This window comes from Dipodomys spectabilis, unplaced genomic scaffold (assembly GCF_019054845.1).
Source record: "Dipodomys spectabilis isolate Male_0828 unplaced genomic scaffold, ASM1905484v1 ptg000519l, whole genome shotgun sequence".
Classification (NCBI taxonomy): domain Eukaryota; kingdom Metazoa; phylum Chordata; class Mammalia; order Rodentia; family Heteromyidae; genus Dipodomys; species Dipodomys spectabilis.
Genome location: NW_024871196.1, coordinates 914,511 through 933,813, shown reverse-complemented (window position 1 = coordinate 933,813; position 19,303 = coordinate 914,511). Strand labels below are relative to the sequence as shown.

The 19,303-nt window shown below is 46.2% G+C and overlaps 1 protein-coding gene across 1 annotated transcript in view; it reads left to right on the top strand.

Moving 5' to 3' along the window:
* Window positions 1-18,288, top strand: part of Slc13a4 (solute carrier family 13 member 4) — a 38,187-nt gene extending 19,899 nt beyond the window's left edge. Inside the window, exons 6-16 of the mRNA XM_042670114.1 lie at window positions 1,854-1,893; window positions 2,888-2,971; window positions 3,894-4,078; window positions 6,270-6,389; window positions 7,941-8,042; window positions 9,233-9,334; window positions 10,128-10,225; window positions 10,440-10,564; window positions 14,042-14,203; window positions 15,611-15,748; window positions 17,869-18,288. Of these exons, the coding sequence (XP_042526048.1) occupies window positions 1,854-1,893; window positions 2,888-2,971; window positions 3,894-4,078; window positions 6,270-6,389; window positions 7,941-8,042; window positions 9,233-9,334; window positions 10,128-10,225; window positions 10,440-10,564; window positions 14,042-14,203; window positions 15,611-15,748; window positions 17,869-18,006 (1,294 nt within the window). The 3' untranslated portion in view covers window positions 18,007-18,288. The remainder of the gene's footprint in view (window positions 1-1,853; window positions 1,894-2,887; window positions 2,972-3,893; window positions 4,079-6,269; window positions 6,390-7,940; window positions 8,043-9,232; window positions 9,335-10,127; window positions 10,226-10,439; window positions 10,565-14,041; window positions 14,204-15,610; window positions 15,749-17,868) is intronic.
* The last annotated feature ends 1,015 nt before the right edge of the window (window positions 18,289-19,303 follow it).

Below are 19,303 nucleotides of genomic sequence, written 5' to 3'. Positions count from 1 at the left end.
GTCTTCAAGACATCCTGGGTTAAAACCTATAAGATTAGAAGTTGGATTTGTGATAGAGCTGAGCTTTATAATTTGCCCTTTTCATTAATAACAATAATAATAATAATAATAATGAACCACATTGGGTTCAGTGATGTGACAGCGGCACAGATGCAGAAGGAAGCCATCAGGAAATGGCTTTTTCTCTTGCCCCTGACTTCAGTCACAGCCTGTGTCCTCTTTGGCAGAAGCCACAGCCCTTCTGGTCCCTTTCGGATGGAATGATATTAGTTTCAGATACTCGGCTCTATCCAGGCCATGTTCACACTAAACTTCACTCTCTTATGCAAGGCCCTTCCCTCGTCTTCTGTGACACGCCAGCTCTTCTCAGCCCACGCCCGCCGAAGCAATGAGGAAGTTCACTCCTCTTCTCCCTCTTCTACCCTCTTCTCTTCTCCTAGCCTCTTCTAACCTTTCCTCTCTCTGCCTCCCCCTCGCTGCTGCTTTTGTTTTCCCTGAGGTAGGAACCGAAATGGTAGGGTACAGGAAAGATACAAGGTCCAACGAGTCTAGCCCAGAGACTCTAGAGTCTATGTCTGGTGGCTTCTTTGAAATTTGGAGCCTAGCTCCAAAGGCTGCCTGCCTTGAGGGTTTGTGCCATACCCCCGGAGGGGCCTCTGCACAGGCCTGGCCCAGTGTCAGGTTGTGCACTTAGATGGCTGCTCAGCCCTTCCCTGGCCTGTGTTCTGGGCTGTGCCTGTTCAGATGGCTATAGCTCAGCTTCCTTCTGGAAGACTCAGCATCACAGCCCTACTGAAGGACCACGGATAGGGTGAGCTACACCATGGCTGTGGATCTTTCGTTGTGCTGGCTTCTTGCATTGCCCTTTCCATATGAAAACATGTATCTCCTAACTCCAGTGCCAGAACGCAGCTCTCTCTAGACTTCCCAGCATCTTCTGTGTAGGGGGGAGGGGGAAGGGGGAGGGCCAGGGCCATATGGCACTCTTCTCTCATGCACAGTGCCTCCCTCCCCCCGGTACATGGAGGACGTCTTTTGTCTGCCCTCCTCAGCCACTCAGAGAAAAAAGAAGAAAAATAGTACAGCACATCCACCAAAGAACATTGGACACCAAGCCCCCATCCCCTTCTATCTTGCCCTAATGGAATCTGGAGGTGGGTGATCGCCACAGGGCACTATGTTGCATGCATGTGCATCCTACACTCTCATCCACCTTAAGACAAACCCCAAACACCCCTTGAGCACTAGCGTGTCGGTGCGCCCACCAGTGTGGGCGGGACTTGGCACGTGCAGTTAACTGTCCCCCTTGAAGTATCTCCCCATCTTCTTTCTCACTTGCCTTTCCTTCTGTTCTTTCCCCCCACATCAGCCAGCGAGGATGTGACAGGGCACAGGTTCTCCAGGGAGACCCACAGGCTCCCACCCGGGTCACTAGCATCCCAGTGCTAAGCTGTGGTGTAAATGGAGGGGTGACCCTGGTCCCATAGATCTGTTGTGAAGATTAGCAATGTGGTGAGGAATAAAGTCTATACTGAAGTGCTTCATACCAAATAAGCTCTCTGGGCTCACTATTATTAGGAGTGTTACCAAATAAGCCCTCTGGGCTCACTATTATTAGGAGTGTTAGCATTGTTTTCCAAAGAAACGTACTGCCCCTGTCTTCAAGGGGAAGCGAGCCCCTGGCTCCTTACAGCATCTCAGAGAGTATAGAAGGCTGGGGTGAGATGATTTCCCTCTGTCAGCCAGAAGACTAGAATGCACAGCTTAAACCCCTTACACTAACCACAGCCTGAGCAAGAGAACTCCCCTCTCATGAATCATGGTCCACTCTGGTTTCCTTTGCTTCATTCCAGCACGTCAACTGCAGACTTCACTTCCCTGATGCAGAACAAGGTATGGCTGTGGGGTTTCTGTGCTTTGAGATCACTTCAGAGTCCCTCGAGATAACTGAGGGACCAAAAGTTTATCCTGCCCAGCACCTCTGTGGCTATAAAGGCAGAGATGTGCTCACTTACTCAGATTATACCTAAGAAGGGACTGGTTAGGGTTGTGGCAAGGGTCCAGGTAGTTGAGAACCCCAGCCTTGCGTCCCAGGTTTAGCCCTGTGATAATATACAGCTCAACCTTTATTCATGGACACTCAGGATTCATCTAAGTGATTCCAAGCCTCAAGATTCCTTTCAGTGGCAATTCCATTCACAGAATCTTAGTAACAAAAGGGCCACATATATAGGGAAAAAGCAAAGTTTGCTCGCTGTTGCTTTGACTCACCCCCTACCCCCTAAGCCAGTTTTGCCTCTTTTCATGAGAAGCATAAAAGGTAAATAAAATTGTGGGTTGGAGCAGGATGGAGTGACGTGTGCCTCAGCTAGGAAGGAGGCATAGGATCACAATCCTCATACAAGCAAAAGCGTGAGACCCTATCTGAAAAACAAGCAAACAAACAAAACCTGAAGCCAATGAGGGCTGAAGTGTGGCTCAGGTGGTGGAGCACCTGCCCAGAAAGCAGAAAGCCCTGAATTCAAACCCCAGTACTGCAGAGAAAAAGTACATAACCATAGATTGGTTCTAGTAGATGTGTTTCTTTGTGTTAATAATAATAATAATAAAGAATTCACCATCAGCTAATGAAGCTCCAGCAAGTCACGCTCTCCTATAAAGACAAAGCTATGTTCCCCAGGTTTTGAAACCTCTTCAGATGGGCACTTGACACCAGCTAGACTGGAGGCTGTGAAGATGGAGGCTGGTCCTGTGAGGTGCTCTCAGTGTGCTCCCTCCCTGGCTACTGGTCTCTGTGCCCCCAGTGCCAAGAAGTAGGGTAGCCCTAGGGGCAGCTGGGTGGTGCTTCTCCATCAGCCTTAACAAATGATGATCTTTGTCCCAACAGAACCTGAAGAATGGTGTGCCTGTCATCACCAACCCCATCAAAGCAGCAAGCCAACACCATGGCAAGAGACAGCACCCATCCCCGGTAAGAGGGTCTCTGCTTCTACTTCTGTTTCCTACATAAAGCTGCCTCTCACCAGGCACTTCACCCATGTCTGGCCATGTGTGTCAGGGCATTAAGCACCAAGTTCACTAGTGTGCCACAGGCTGGGCCAGTTTTCTCCAACTGCCAGTGCTGAGGATGTGTCTAGTTCAGAGGTCCTCAGCCAGTTCAGAGCTGCTTCAGAGACAGTACAAATATTTTACCTTAGTATCCTGAGCGCATAAAGCAACTAATTTTCTGCACAAATAAGAATGTTCTGGGTGTTACACCACTGAAATAAAATACAGAAATCCAGTGAATGTTAGGATTGGTGTAGCATGTCCCCTTATAAGTCTTGAGTTCAAATATCTATGCTCATCAACAATTCTAATTCTTGGATATTTATCATCATCATCGATACCTACCACAGGCTATAAAATGTTTACTATGTACCAAACTCTGTGGTAGGCATTTTCTTCCAAGTTCTGACTTGTGTGGCCATTTGAACACCATTTGTGTGTGTGTGTGTGTATGTGTGTGTGTGTAAACTCAGAGCCTCGCCACATAGAATAACCGTCCTCTGTTGTTCAAACACAGAGTAATATTCAAGTAAAAACAAACCATGCTATCAGTATTAATAACAATAACACAAAAATATTAGCTTACCATTCACTGAATGCCAGGAAGTGATCTAAGTTCCTTACATATAATTTCATTTATTCCTTACAAGGCAGAGAAAATATGGTTTCCCCATTTTTCCAAATGAAATTGAAGCTCCAAATTTGGCCAACCATAGAAACTGAGATTTGTCTCTCTGACACCAAAGCTCAAAACCTTTCCACTGCAACAAGGCACCTCCGGCCTCTGAGCCATGAGTGCTAGACAGTCCAAGCCTGCTACAGACTCACTGATTTTCCTCCTGTAGGAAAAGCCACCAGTCTTGACCCCCAGGCCCCGGAACCAGGAACTGAACAGAAAGTACAGGTCCCAGCATGACCAAATGATCTGCAAGTGCCTTTCTCTGAGCATATCCTACGCCGCTACCATTGGTGGCCTGACCACCATCATTGGCACCTCCACCAGCCTCATTTTCCTGGAACATTTCAACAAGTAAGTAATTTACTCAGCCAACAAATACTTACTAAGCACCCACTGGGCAGGTGGGTAGACTAGAACCGGACTAGATGTAGAAGTCTAGATGTGAACAGAGGGAAAAGCAACAACCAAGTCATTACAGTTGAGGAAGACCAAAGAAATTCAAGATTCAGCTAGGAGAGCTTACCGAGCAGCAGGCACAGGAAACATTTCCTCAAAGAGATGACAATGGCATGGTGACCTGAAGAATCAGGTGGAAGAAACTAGATAAAGGGAGTTGTTTTTTTTTCCAGACAGAGAATACAGGATATAAAAGGGCTCCCAGGCAGGAGAGTAGAACACCCATAAAAGCAAAAGATAGAGGGCAAAAAGAGGCCAGGGCAGTGGGTGGCTGGATAACAAAGGGTTTGGCAAGACCTACAAAAGAACTTGGATATCCCCCAGAGAGCTGTGAGATGCGTTCAGGAAACTTTAAACAGGGAGTGAGTTGACCAGATTTATAGTTTTTGAAAACTTGTTCTGCATGAAAAATGGAAGAACTGATGGGAAAGGAGATATCAGGGAGCAGAGAGAGGATCTAGGAGACAGCTGCTGGCAGCCATGGATGGCAGTGGGAAAGAGGAACAGAGTCAGGTCTGAGAGGCTCAGAGGTACCTGACTGAATTGGGGAAGGATTCCAGAGAGTATGAGAGAGGAAAAGGCCCATCTCAGGTTCCTGGCTTCAGGGGGAATAGAGGGGAAAGGATGAAGATTTTTGGAATGGTGGACATGTTGAGGTATCCAATTGGAGCTATGGCTCTGAATCTCAAGAGAAATATTTAGAAACCTGTAAATTTTGGAATCCACGAGCTGTAGGCCGGTCGCATGGGTACAGGACCCTGGTACTCATTGGGCTCATGCTTGATCAAGTGCTCAACTGTTCCTGTCTAGAAACTCTTCATAACTTTTGAGCAAGGGGCTCTTGCTCTTTGGAATGGATACCCAAAGGGTAGAGTTGATGGCTTAGAATGTATGAAACAGAGCAGGGCACATCATGATTAAGCTCAAATATTAAGGCAGACTTGAAAAGAGAGAAGGAAACCGTATCAGACAAGAGAGAAGGAAGATCTGATGGCATTCTTCCCAAGGAGGGAAGTATTTCAAGGCAGGAAATGTCTACTGTGGAATACAATGTCCATGAATGGCCCACAGTAAGGATGAAGATGGATCGATGAGATGCAATGACAAAGTGATCAACTGGTGACCCAGGCAGTAGGAACTTGGTCACATGCTGGGAAAAGAAGATTTCAGAGAGTTGAGAGGTTAGATGATGAAGGAGAACTGGAGACGTGGCGGTGAAGGAAAGACAGAGAGAGGGAAGGAGCAGGGCAGGGAAAGGCTTCGATATGCAGACATCTACATGCTGGTAATCTGGAAGAAACAAGATTATTGATAGAATGATGTCTCCAAGAAAACACAAAAAGGTGGGAGCCAGAGCAGTTAACTCATCAGAGACAAGAGGAGAAACATATCCTCCTAAGTCCCTTTAGTAGAATGGAGAAGAAAAAGGGGGAAAAAAGGGGGAAAGGAAGTAGGAAGAGAACATGTAAGGATGAAAGGACAGAGCAAGAGAGGACAGGGAGAAATGACCCAGGAAAGTTTAAAACATAATTCCCTGGATCTACGCCTCACTGTTACGATCTCCAGGCTGTTCTTGGCATTGGTGAACAGACTACCACCATTTATTTTGACTATTTCGTGTGTGTGTGTGTGTGTGTGTGTGTGTGTGTGTGTGTGTGTGTGTGTGTGTGTGTGTGTGTGTGTGTGTGTAAACATCATATCCTATTTCTCTTATGGATACCACCAGTAGCCAGAACCCTCATAAAGCTACTTCTCCAGAATTGACTGCCCAATGAAAACTCACAAAGTACATCAGATCTCTCCTCCGGTCCCTCTGGTCTTGAAAGCAAGATGAATAACATGATCAGTCTCTTTATGTAAACTAAGGGCAAACACCTTGTGCATAATTCTCCCGAGTAAGAATATATGTATTTTCGTGGTACTGATTTTTGGTTGCTTGTTGTCTTTTATAGCTTACCTCATCACGCTTGCCTGGGCTCTGTATACACAGTTACAGCTAACAAATACATTCTAGATAATGTCTCACCATCTTACACTATGTAGAGATCCTCCTTTTCTAACCACCGCCCTGGTCTTTGTCCTCCAGCCAGTACCCGGCCGCAGAGGTGGTGAACTTTGGCACCTGGTTTCTCTTCAGCTTCCCCATCTCCCTCATCATGTTGGTGGTGAGCTGGTTCTGGATGCACTGGCTCTTCCTGGGCTGCAAGTGAGTACCAGGGCCCTGCCTACAAAGCACTGAGGCGCTGCTGTTGACCCAAAGGCTTTGGTACCTGTGGCTCAAAAGGTTCTGCTCCGAGCAGAGCAACCAAGGAAACAACAGCTGCTGCCTCAAGGAGAGATCAGAGTGCTGGACTGAGAGCCAGGTGCCATCTCTTCTGGACATGCTAAACGTTCACGAACATGGCTTCTAAAGTGACTGTTCCTAATAGGTTAGAGGGCTTATGTGGTTTAAAGACAGCCTGAACTGGAGAGTATTTAGTATAGCATCATTGCTCTCAAAGCAGATGAAGTAGTTCCAACTACTCTTAGGAATATGATTCCAAGTAGAAGTCGCTTTAGGCTTAATTTTATATAGACAGGAATGATTTATGCTTGGTAATTTGAATAGAATATGTTCATATCCCTAAGAATACATGTCAGCTCTGTCCCTTGCAATATATCTAATATTAATCCGCTTAGTAAACCTTTTCCTTATAAGCAACAGTCTAGGGGCTGGGAAGGTGGCTCAGTGGTAGAGCGCTTGCCTCACAGGCATGAGGCCCTGGGTTCAATTCCTCAGCACCACATAAGCAGAAAAAGCCAGAAGTGGCACTGTGGCTCTAGTGGTAGAGCGCTGAAGAGCTGAGGGACAGCGCCCAGGCCCAGAGTTCAGGCCCCACAACCGACAAAAAAATAAAATAAATTAATAATAGTGATATAAGCACCAGTCTACTACAAATTTGATTAATTAACATATAAGGAGAAAAGATGTATGCTTGGCTAGTGACAGCCCATGGGACACAACACTGCAATGATGAAGGAGTGTTCTCTGGGCTGATTTTTCATTTTCTGCAGGTGGTTGACAAACCAAAGATGTCTGTACACTTCTGCAGCTCTAGTGTTCCAGTAGGAAACTAACACCAATTTTACTTCAGACAAGCTTCTCTCTAAATTAAATTTGCACACACACATCTGCATATATAAGACATATAGATATGTACATGTAAATCTATACATGTATTCTATACATGTATAAATCTATACAGGATTCTTTTTGTTGTTATTGTTGGTCCTGGGGCTTCAACTCAAGGACTAGGTTCTGATCCAGAGCTTTTCCTGCTCAAGGCTAGCACTCTTTGAACCCCACTTCTGGTTTTCTGGTGGAGTCTCATGGACTTTCCTGCCCAGGATGGCTTTGAACTGCAATCCTCAGATCTCAGATTCCTGAGTAGCTAGGATTATAAGTGTGAGCCACCAGCACCTGGCAATTACTACACTGATTCTTTTACTCATTTACAAGCAGGCAGAAATGGCCCCACCTAAGTCCCCATGTACAAGTCCATAGATATAAATTGACATTGATGCACTAGAGACATGCCCAGATGGATAGGCCCAAAATGCTGGAGAAAGATTGAAGAGGGTGTGGGTAACTGGAAAGACAGAAGCTGTATGAAGCCAGCCACTAGAGTCTGAATTTTTCTTCATATCTAACTCCTCTGGACCTCAAGAGCATGATTTTTAAACTTTTTTTATTTTTTGCTCACTCTCCCTGCTCCAGCTTTAAAGAGACCTGTTCTCTGAGCAAGAAGAAGAAGACCAAAAGGGAAGAGCTGTCCGAGAAGAGGATCCAGGCAGAATATGAAAAGCTGGGTGATATTAGGTAAAAGCCAGCCACTCCCTTTCTCTTGTTTCTCTGCATAGAAACACAGCAGGTAAAGTGGAGCACAGAGCAGCCTTGTTCCTGACAATTCCTGACACACTGAGGCACTATGAATCCAGGCATTTAGAAGAAGCTATTGAATGCCAAAGCCAAGCTGGCCCAGATTTCAGTGGCCGCCCTTCCCTTTGCTATATTTGGAGTAGGGGTGGAGTAGCTGGATGGAACAGCTGAAGGAAGACCAACAGAAAGACAGCACAGCCGCTGTTGGAACGTACTGAATTCCTCCAGTCAGGACTCTTCCATATTGCTCACACAGGCCACCACAGTAATCCGGAGAGATCTCCTAGGGACTGGTAGCCTTGCTGCTATGTTTAGAATATAAAGCATCCTCTAAGATAGGCTTGAAAACTGAAATTCTAAAGTACCAAACCCTCAGCCATTTCTGTACACCAACCCAGCATTCCACCTGATGCTATTTCTCCTTTTACCACAACTGGCATATGCAAATTTGGGTAAAATAATTCCTGTTATTTTTTGAGAATAAGCACTCCTTGTAGAAAATTCATAAAAATATGGGAATTATAAGGAAAAATTTAAGTTGACTTGTATTCTTATCATCTTAGTATTAAGTGTGAGCATGATATACCTCCTAGAATATTTTGTGCAAAATCATATGTATCTTGGTAAAATCCATATCTTGTATAGATACCTTATCTTTGGGTTTTTTTTCATTTAACATTGTATTGTCAACATGTCCCCATGTCATTAATTCTACTATGGAAACAAGATTAGTAAGTGGATGCACTTTCACTTTAACATAAATGTCCAGCATCATGGCATGTCATTGGATAAGCAATAAAATGGTTGTTCCCACATTGTAGCAAGTAGTAACTCAGTGTGCACGACTGGTCACTGTCTTTGATGAAGAAAACAACCAGATAAGCTCCTGGTATATGTGGTCAAATGTCCTCACAAAGCTTTGCACCAGCTCACTGCAGGTGTAGCCATGCTACATGTAGGTAGTTGTGTTCTTTCTCTTCCACACATCAATTTCCAACATCAGTCCATCAGTCCTCTTCCAAATTCACTGCCAGCCATTCTCATGGTTGAATGGCCATGTTTTGTCTTACATGTTGAGAGTTCTCAGAAGCAGAGTAAAAAGGCTAAGGTCTGTCTGTTTTCTTTTATAGCTATCCTGAAATGGTGACTGGATTCTTCTTCATCTTGATGACTGTGCTGTGGTTTACCCGGGAACCTGGCTTCGTCCCTGGCTGGAATTCCTTCTTTGAAAAGCAAGTGATACTGCTTCCTCCTTAAGCACCATCCCCCTCACAGACTCCTCAGGCCTTAGCCACAGGTGCCCTGCCATGGCTCAGGACTTACAGGCAGACACAAAGCCAGGGAGCGTTTTGCTGCCTGGAGAAATTGGTTCTTCCTTGTGAAGCAGCCACGTGGAGTTGGGAAGCGATCATGGTGTCTGGAGTCCCAGTCTGGGGTTGGGCTGTTACTTCCAGTTAGTGACCTTAGTTTTCTTACATAAGCTCTTGCAACCCCAGCTACCTCCGAGGGTGCTGTATTCTGAGAATGAAAGGAGAAAGCATCTAGAATAAAGTACAAACTGGAAGAGACTAGAGCCCTGGAGGGGTGCGGGATTCAGGAGAGGTATACAGAGGCTCCCATGTCACTCCTGCCTGTCCCCCAGTGGACCGGGGCCACCAGTACAAGCCATAAGCCTTCCCACCACCAGCGTCTCATTTGAGGAGGGATGCATGGTGTGGATGTCTCAGGGATAGAGGACTCATCCTTTTCTTCTCTCCTTTATCTAAACAGCTCCTAATCACTCCTTCGAGGACTCGCCCCCCCAACCACTGGGGTGCCTGGCTTCACACTTACACATCTACCTTAGCCAGGCTCTGCCTCCGTCTGTTACCCATTGCCTATGAAGTCATGGTAGGATAGCATGGCAGAAAGTAGCAAGAGGACAGGTGGCTGTCACCTCTGAGCAGGTCCTCAAAGAAGCATTGTGTTCAGACAACTTCTCTGAGGACTCCTGACCCTCCTCCTCCGTGTCTGTCCCCTTCCTAGGAAAGGCTACCGCACAGATGCTACGGTCTCCATCTTCCTTGGCTTCCTCCTCTTCCTCATTCCAGCCAAGAAGCCCTGCTTTGGAAAAAAGAATGAAGGTGAGAGGAGTTTCAAGGGATGAAGTTGGGGTGGTTCTAGCCAAGATTCCCAAGTCAAAATTGCCAAAGGAGGCTTACTGTAGCCCATCCAATCCCCCCTAAAATAACCATCTCTAAGATTCTCCAATTTACCCCTCAGCATCCTAGCTATACAAATCATGTCCCATTGATTGAGGCTTATCTGTCTCTCTGTGTCTCTCTACCTATGATCCAGGAGTAAGCCAGGAGTCCTCCCTGAAGATCGAGCCCATCATCACATGGAAGGACTTCCAGAAAACCATGCCTTGGGAGATTGTCATTCTGGTGGGAGGAGGTTATGCTCTGGCGTCTGGAAGCAAGGTAACCCTTTAACCCTGTTCTTATGGAGCAAATAATTGGTCCCTATATTTTACCTAAGGAGTCATCACTGTCTATAGAGGGAAGGCTCAAAGCAGCTATGTGAGAGGTGGATGGTACCAGATCACTGGGTAGGGCCATAATAGAGCATGGTAGATGTCCTGTCCCTGACCTTCTCAGTGTCCCAGAGAAGAGACTTACAGATCATGTCTGCCATGGGTCACTGTGTGCAGGCATTCACGTTTTTCTTACTGGTCCAAGTTTCCTACCTTTTGTAGCCATCTCCCCGGCATCTGACTGCCATAAGCTAAGGATGAGGCTATAACTGCCCAGAGATGCCTCATGGGTTAATAGAGTGGATTGTCTCTCCACCTATCTATATATAAATTGAGTCTCTTCAGAAAATCTTTGCGGAACCTGATTTCAAGTTTGATGTCTTGCTGGGGGGGGGGGGGGGGCGTTGCAATCTTTCCAGTGGAACTGATAGGAAGTCATGGAAGCTCCTAAAGTATTAGCCCTTGTTGAAACAGAAAACAATGCTACAAATGAATCTTCTTCAGATTCAGACTTACTTCTCTCCATTTGCCTCACCTGCACGTACTGACTGACACATTCTAATCTTGGTTTCTTTGGTGGTACTGCTTTGAACTCAGGACCTCACACTGATTAGGCAGGTGCTCTACCACTTGAGCCATGCCCCCAGCCCTAAACTTAATTTGCTTTTTACTGACAATGCCTTGTGGGCCTAAATGCTCTACAAAAATTATTGATAAGCAGGTTATCAGAGAAGCCTACATGGGAAAGGACCTCAGAGGACCTGAGCCCGTCTCCCGCCCCATGTGACATTCTCCCAGCACACCGGGCTGGGCACCGGCACGATGCGGCTCTCACTGTGGGCTCACAGTTGTTCCTTGCTTTCAGCCCACTCCTTTTTCTACTCTCTGTGTGCTATTTCTGTTGGTTCTGGCCCTGTTCCCTGGAACCTCCTCCTAATTATTGAAATAATATACCAGGAGTGGGATGTTTTTCCCCCCAACTAAAACTTCCTAGCTCCTTTAACCATTTTCATAGAAGGTTACCACCTTGATTTCTCCCCTCAAGACTCACTCACTCCAGTTTGCCTTGGCCTCATTCAAATGTGGCCAGTTTACTGTAAAATGGGCTTGTTACCCAGCCTGCCTCTCACTCTGATGTAAGAACCAGCCTGTCATTTATAGAAGCTTTTATAAGGCTTCTTTTGCCCTTGCGTCAGCATTTATATTGAAACTGCCATCAGCTACAACCTCCACTCCTCTCGGAGCCACTATTATGCCTCAATTCTCTCATTCCATCCTGTATGTATACACTCAATATTTCTAACTCCAAGTACAGGCTATTATACTTATCTCCATGGAACTGAATTTGGATCTGCATCCAGCCAGAAAAGACCTGTGCTTTTTTAATTTATTTTTATTTTTGGGGGGGTCCAGTTGTGGGGCCTGAACTCTGGGCCTGGGCGCTGTCCCTCAGCTCTTCAGCTCAAGGCTAGCGCTCTACCACTTGAGCCACAACGCCACTTCTGACATTTTTCTTTTTGCTTATGTGGTGCTGAGGAATCGAACCCAGGGCCTCAGGCATGCAAAGCAAGCGCTCTACCACTGAGCTACCTTCCCAGCCCTCTGTGCTCTTTAAAAATCAAAATAGTGCATGTAGTATAGAAAGTAATTTCTCTATTTAAAAAATCTATTTACTCTACTGATTTTAATACTAGAACAGTCAGGTACACACTGAGTTTGAAATGATTCAAGTCTTGATACAAGTGAGGAAAATCCAAAATGAAATGTTTTTATATCATTCATTTTAAAAATGTAAGTTTGTGGCATATTTTTTCTAACTTGGAAGTCTAATGTATTGACTTGCTTCAAATTTTAGTGTGAAAGAGTTCTGCTGGAAAAAATAGTTGGCAGCAAATTATTTCCCTTTACTTATGAGGACTATCTGGAGAATGTAGAAAATAAAACTCCAGGTTTTTTTGTTTTTTTTTTCATAAAATGTACTATTTCCACTCAGTTAACCATCCTTCTTACCTCCCCTGCCTTTGTCTGGTTAGATTTAATGGGTTATAGGAAAGAACAATTATGGAGCTCTTTTAGGCTGCATGGTACTGTATCAACAAACTATAGTCTCCACAAACTGGGTCCTCCAAAGGAGCCATAGCTACAGCAGAGAGAATTCTGAAGGCCTTCAGTTATCAGTTGTCTGTGAGCTTGTGGTGCATTGTTAAAGATTACTTCAGAGATCAAATGAGCTTTTGATCAATTTGGGAAACAGGAGAACATGTGGCCTGACGACAGTGTGAAGGCTGGTTCATAGTAAAGCACAAATAGTATGATTTTTAGCTTGAAGAGTTATAAAATGTCTTACATTTTGTTCCATGGGTTTTTTTTTTGGGGGGGGGGGTTGTTTGTTTGTTTGTTTCTTGTGGGGCTTGAACTCTGGGCCTGGGTGCTGTCCCTCAGCTCTTCAGCTCAAACCTAGCACTCTACCTCTTGAGCCACAGCACCAATTCTGGTTTCCTGACAGGGCTGGTTTTGAACCGTTATCCTCAGATCTCAGCCTCCTGAGTAGCTAGGATTACAGGTGTGAGCCACCAGCGCCCAGCTTGTTCCGTGTTTTATTTTTATTTTTTTTAATTTTTTGGGGGGTCCGGTCGTGGGGCCTGAACTCTGGGCCTGGGCACTGTTCCTCAGCTCTTCAGCTCAAGGCTAGCGCTCTACCACTTGAGCCACAGCGCCACTTCCGGCTTTTTTCTTTTTGCTTATGTGGTGCTGAGGAATCGAACCCAGGGCCTCATGCATACAAGGCAAGCGCTCGACCACTGAGCCACCTTCCCAGCCCCTTGTTCCATGTTTTAAAAGGATTAATTATTTCTTATTCTTTAAATTGCACAGGTACAAAAGCATTTTGCATATATGATAGATGTCACAATGTACAGAGTGTTAAGTTTATCCATTCTTCTGTTACTTATAGCACAAATCATTTCTAAGAATACATCTAAAGCATCCCCCCTCCCCTAGATCATGACCAGTAAGTGCTAGGGCCTATTTAGACAATTATAGCCCAGTCAGGCTGAAGATGTACAGACTGGATGACCCCTTGTGGTCCCTTCCAGCCAGTAGTCTTGACCCTCAACAGTCCTAGCCAGGTACAAGTGGATTATAGTTGTAAGCTTAGCTATTCAGGAAGCTGAGATCTGAGGATTGCAGTTAGAAGCCAGGCTGGGCAGTAAAGTCCGTGAGACTCATCTCCAGTTAACTACCAAAAAGCCAGAAGTGGAACTGTGGTTCAAGTGGTGGAGCACTAACCTTGAGTAAAAAAGCATAAAGATCATGCCTAAGCCCTGAGTTTAAGTCCCAGGACAGGTGCGTGCGCGTGCACACGCGCACACACACACACAGATCTAAAACTCCTTTCACTTACTGTTAACACCTCTTCCTGCAGAGCTCTGGCCTCTCCACCTGGATTGGGCACCAGATGCTGTCCCTGAGCAGCCTCCCGCCATGGGCTGTCACTCTGCTGGCATGCGTCCTGGTGTCCATTGTCACAGAGTTTGTCAGCAACCCAGCCACCATCACTATCTTCCTGCCCATCCTGTGCAGCCTGGTGAGTAGAGCAGTACTCTGGGACATCAAGAATGGGTGTGCCTAGGGGCCTCGGCAGGAGTTTCTATGGCTGGACCTCTCCTCGGCTCACTGATCATAGCCTTCAGTACTTGGTATTCAAATCATAGCTTGAACAATGAATAAACTATAGCAATTAAAATTAAAAAGATAAGGTAATAGATTATAGGAAGAGTTCCATTTGGCTGCCCCAAATTGAAACAAAAGGACCGACACTATAACATTAAAACCCTAGAATTTCATTCCCCCACAATTATCATTAACCTTTCTATCCTGAGATAAAAGTTACCAGTGGGTCCTGAGACCCCTTACCTCCAATCAACCAGCAAAAAAAGAAAAAAAAGAAAAAGTGTAGGTGTGGCTTAAGTGGTAGCCTTGAGCAAAAAAGCCAAGTGAGAGTGTGAAGCCTTGATTGAATTCAAGTCCCAGTACCTGTGTACGTGCATGTATGCATGCATGCACATGCATGCGCACGCATATGCATGCGCACGCATGAGTGCATGTGCACACGCGCACACACACACACACACATACACACACACACACACGTACGTGCAGATAGAGTGGGGCCAGGAGGTAAACACAGAAAATGGAGACAAAGCACACACAGTGGCAAATCTTAGGGCCACAACTCTGAGGATTGTCACATCTACCCAATTCCACTGTCATCAGGGAGGTCCTAAGAATTAGGAAGGATAACAGCTTCATTCCAGGGCCTCAGATCAATTTGTTGGGGATGGAACAGGAGAGGGAAGCAGACTATAGGCGAGTGAAGCAGTCCCTAAGGTGATATGCTGGGCCCAGCGCTGCACCTGTCCCTCTCTGGGAGATGGAACCTAGAAATAGGGCCCCTCTCCATCTCTAGCAAGAACACCTCCTTCTTGCTCCCCAATCCCTTGCTCCCTGCAGCCATTCTCTGCACAGTGCTGTCTCCAACAGCCTGTCAGCTTACGTGTGTGAACTGAGGAATACACTTAGTTAAAAACATGGCAAGACTGAGAGCAGGATCACAAGTTCAAATCACAAATGAGACATCAGTTCTGAACCTCAAGGATGAGGGACTCCTGCTTCAATCTAAGCAGCTCATTCAGTGTCTTTTTGTTTCTCAGCTAAGTAGTAAACCCCAAAAACCACTTCCAGTACAATAGTCACCCCCCCAAAAAAAAAATAAAGCATCCATTCTAGAAAGAGCCTCAAAGTTCCAGCCAACTGAGTGATCAAGCACACTGCACATGCTGCGACAGGGTGAGGAGGGCGGGGAACAGAAGTAGTGCCACACGGGGGCCAGCTAAGGTTTAACCAGTCACCGGAGCCACAACTGAGAGAAAATTTGTGCACAAGATGGGCCAGCCTCATCTCAGTCAACGTCCCTGTGAATTTTCTCTTCTAGTCTGAAACGCTGCACATTAACCCACTCTACACCCTGATCCCAGTCACCATGTGCATCTCCTTTGCAGTGATGCTGCCTGTGGGCAACCCCCCTAACGCCATTGTCTTCAGCTACGGCCACTGTCAGATCAAAGATATGGTGAGTTCTGAGAACCCTTTTCTGCCAGGCCCTGCTCTGGATGGGTAGGGCTGGCCGGCTGCACAGCCCGCTAGTTGTTTTTTTTTAATGTTATTGTTACTATAAAGGAATATACAGTGGAGTTACAGTTACATAAGTCAGGTAACAAGTACATTTCTTTTGGGCGATATCATCCCTTCCTTCACTGTCTCCTAGATTTTTTCCTCCCGTCCCTTTCACTAAGTTATATGGTTCATTTTCAACACAGTGTCTAGTGAGTATCACTGCTGCATTTGTTCACCCATGGCCCCTCCATTTCTGTGTCCCCCTTACATCTCCAAGGACAGATAAATGAACAAACAAGACAGGAAGAAAAGAAAATAAGCCAGGTGCTGGCGGCTCATGTCTATAATCTTAGCTACTCAGGAGGTTGACATCTGAGGATCATGGTTTGAACACAGCCCGGTCAGGAAAGGCTCCAATTAAACACCTGAAAACCAGAAGTGGAGCTGTGGCTCAAGCAGTAGAGCACTAGCCCAAAAGCTCAGGGACAGTACCCAGGCCCTGAGTTCAACTGGGAAAAATAAAACACCCACAGAAACCAAAAAAATCACCAACAACAAAGGAAAAAAAAAAACCAACCTCATTTCTCCTAAAGTTTTTTTTATGTTGTAGCAGGACCGCTGTCTGCCAGCACTCCATCTAGTATGGTAGGAAGAGTGGCCCCTGTAAAAAATTAAGACTTCTTGAGTGGTCCATACATTCCAAGAAGAGCCATAATGTGCCCCCACTGACCCTTAATCTGGAAGGAGGCTGGGACACAGATAGAGAGCTGGAAGGGGCACAAGCGGTGGTCCAGTTCCAGTGGACCATGTGCTTGCACTCCCCTGCCTGGACAGTCACACGGTATCTTCACAAATGGTGAGGAACGAGGACCCCGAGGGAAAGGAATCGTGTGAGAACAGGATCCTTCTGATATTCAGATCCTTTCCACCATCCAAACTGCTCACCCACATCCATCCACGTCACCTGTGCGACTCAGGGACGGGAGGGCCCAGCTCCCTCTTAAGGAACAACCTCACATGGCGGGTCTGCTCACACTGAGCTGTGCCTGCCTCTACTTCCCCTGCTGAGGGCTGTGACCTCTCACCCCTCACACTGGAATGTAGTGTGACAGGACAGAGTACTCATGGAAGGCACTAGGTGATAAGATGTGAGCCAGCCAGTCCTGGGCTCTATTCTTAACTTGGACACTTAATTCAAAGCTTCAGTTTCACCATCTGCCAACTAGATACTCCCTGTGGTCCCTTTCAGTCCTACAAAGACCTTAACTTGACTCCTGAGAATCTGCCACTTCCACCTGCTGGGAGCCACAGGCTATTCTCAATGCCAAAAGACCCAGGGTGACTGAGAAGTAAGGACCCCAGCTGGAGAGGGGAACCATTTTCTGAACTTAATGCTAGCTGGAGAGCAGGTCTGTTTGGGCTACATGCTGTATGCCTGGCAGGACCCACTGGTATGTGCATTTTTCCATCTGGCCCTTGCTCTGCTAGCCCACGTCAACGCCCTGGAGAGTGCAATGGGTCAGAGTTACAGAGACACACTACCCACTGCCTCACTCGGCTAGCAAGCCTGTCATCATCCCAGGGATGATCGTCCCTAGGTGACCCCAGCTAGGAATTGCTCCTTCGGAGCCAAGGGGAGAGAAGAGAGGTCACAATGACAAGGCTTCACATAAATACAGCCCCTTCTACAAGTTCCTCGTGTGCAAGAGCATGTAGAGGCTCTGAGAAATTCTACCTTAGAGATCTGTTGAACTCTAACATACTTCCCTATCATTTCATTGCACCAATTAACTCTTTAACATCCCACAGATTGGTGGTCCAAGGAACTTGAGAATTCTAGACTTCCTATTTCCAAGGAAATGCTTTAGGCCAAAGTGGAGATGATTCTAATTGCTCTTAGTCCTGGCCCCTTCCTGACCTTCCACAGTCCTGTACCACCCCCACAAGGCAACATTACAACCACCCAGGCAGTAACTGGAACAAGTCAGAGCCATGTAAGTAGAGCAAGGTCTAGACTGAGCCCCATGCTTCTGTCTGGCCAGGAGTGACCAGGGTTTTGTGGCTTGTATCCTGCAGGTGAAAGCTGGCTTGGGAGTCAATGTCATTGGCCTGGTCATCGTGATGGTGGCTATCAACACCTGGGGCGTTAGTCTCTTCCACCTGGACACTTTCCCAGCCTGGGCTAAGGTCAGCAACATTACCGATCAAGCCTAACACAAGTGGACAAACAACCCTGACTAGGGGAGCACTGTCAGCAGAGCCGAGGCACAGGCAAAGAAAATCACCACAAGCACAAAGCCCATACTCACTTCTCTGTCCTAAGACTCCACTTCCAGCCACTTTGATGAAACTCTGGGGTCCTCCCTCCAACCACCAGGCACGTTTGGTGGTTAGTGTCTTCTTACCCACCTGCTTGCCTTCGTTAACACCAGCATTCAAGAAAAGTTAAAAACTGTGACTTCTTTGTGTCTCCTCCAGCCAGTTAACCCTTTTGGGAGATAGGGAAAAAAAGACAACCTGTCTTGGCTGTCTCTGAAGCTCGCCTCACCAGGTGACCAGCCTCACTGAGCTTCCTTATTTGTAATACCTTCCTGGGAGTTGAAGGAGATTCCGAATCCATTTCCACCTGTGCAGCTAGTAGTGACAGTTCTCTTAGGGGAAAATCCTACCCAGAACCTGAGCCATTGCAAGTGTTTTCACCCTCTGAGTCAGTCATTACTTTGAATTCCATCTGAAATCTCTCTCTTCAATAGCTCCTCTTTCCCTTGGCACCAAACTCTAGTAAAGAAATAGTGTTACCCTTCTGGAAGAAGATGGGGTGTTTTTGTTATAGGAAAAGGAAGTAGGTAAAAGGGATAGCATCTCTCTCTCTCCATCTGTTACTGACTAGAAGTGTCTCTGCCTTGGCATGGAGGGAGGGAGGGAAACTCCCATTTTACTAGGGAGATGAAAACTACAATCAAGACCACAGCCCTATTATTGATGTGACACTCACTGGCTTGCTTTTCAATTTAATGAATAGTTTGTTCCTCAGAAGACAGAGTACTAAGTAGTTGCCCCCCAAATCCAACATATTGGTCAGTTCCCATGTCAGTGAGCCCCTTGAGGGGAGGAAGATGTGTGTGCCTCTTGAATTCTCAACAATGCCAGTCAACTCTAAGTGCTCAATAAATGCTCCTGATGAGAACCAGTCTCCTTCCTCCTGAGAACCACCCCATTTTCTCCATGGGATGACCTTGCCACGTGGCTGAGTAGCGCTGTGTCTCCACTGCATACACAGGGTTTGAAAAATCAGTCATTGTTTTAATTGATTTTAAGTTACTATTCATGGCAAGTATAGTTTCCCTCACAATAATTTATTGGCAAAACTACCCCTTTAGTTTATCACGAGTCTGGGCTGTAACCTTCATTCTGTTCATGCTCCTACCACAGAATGTGACTGACTAGGTCTAAGTGGGAATGATTGCTTCTGGCCTGTCAAGTAGCTGAACCAGTATCGGATTCATTCTAA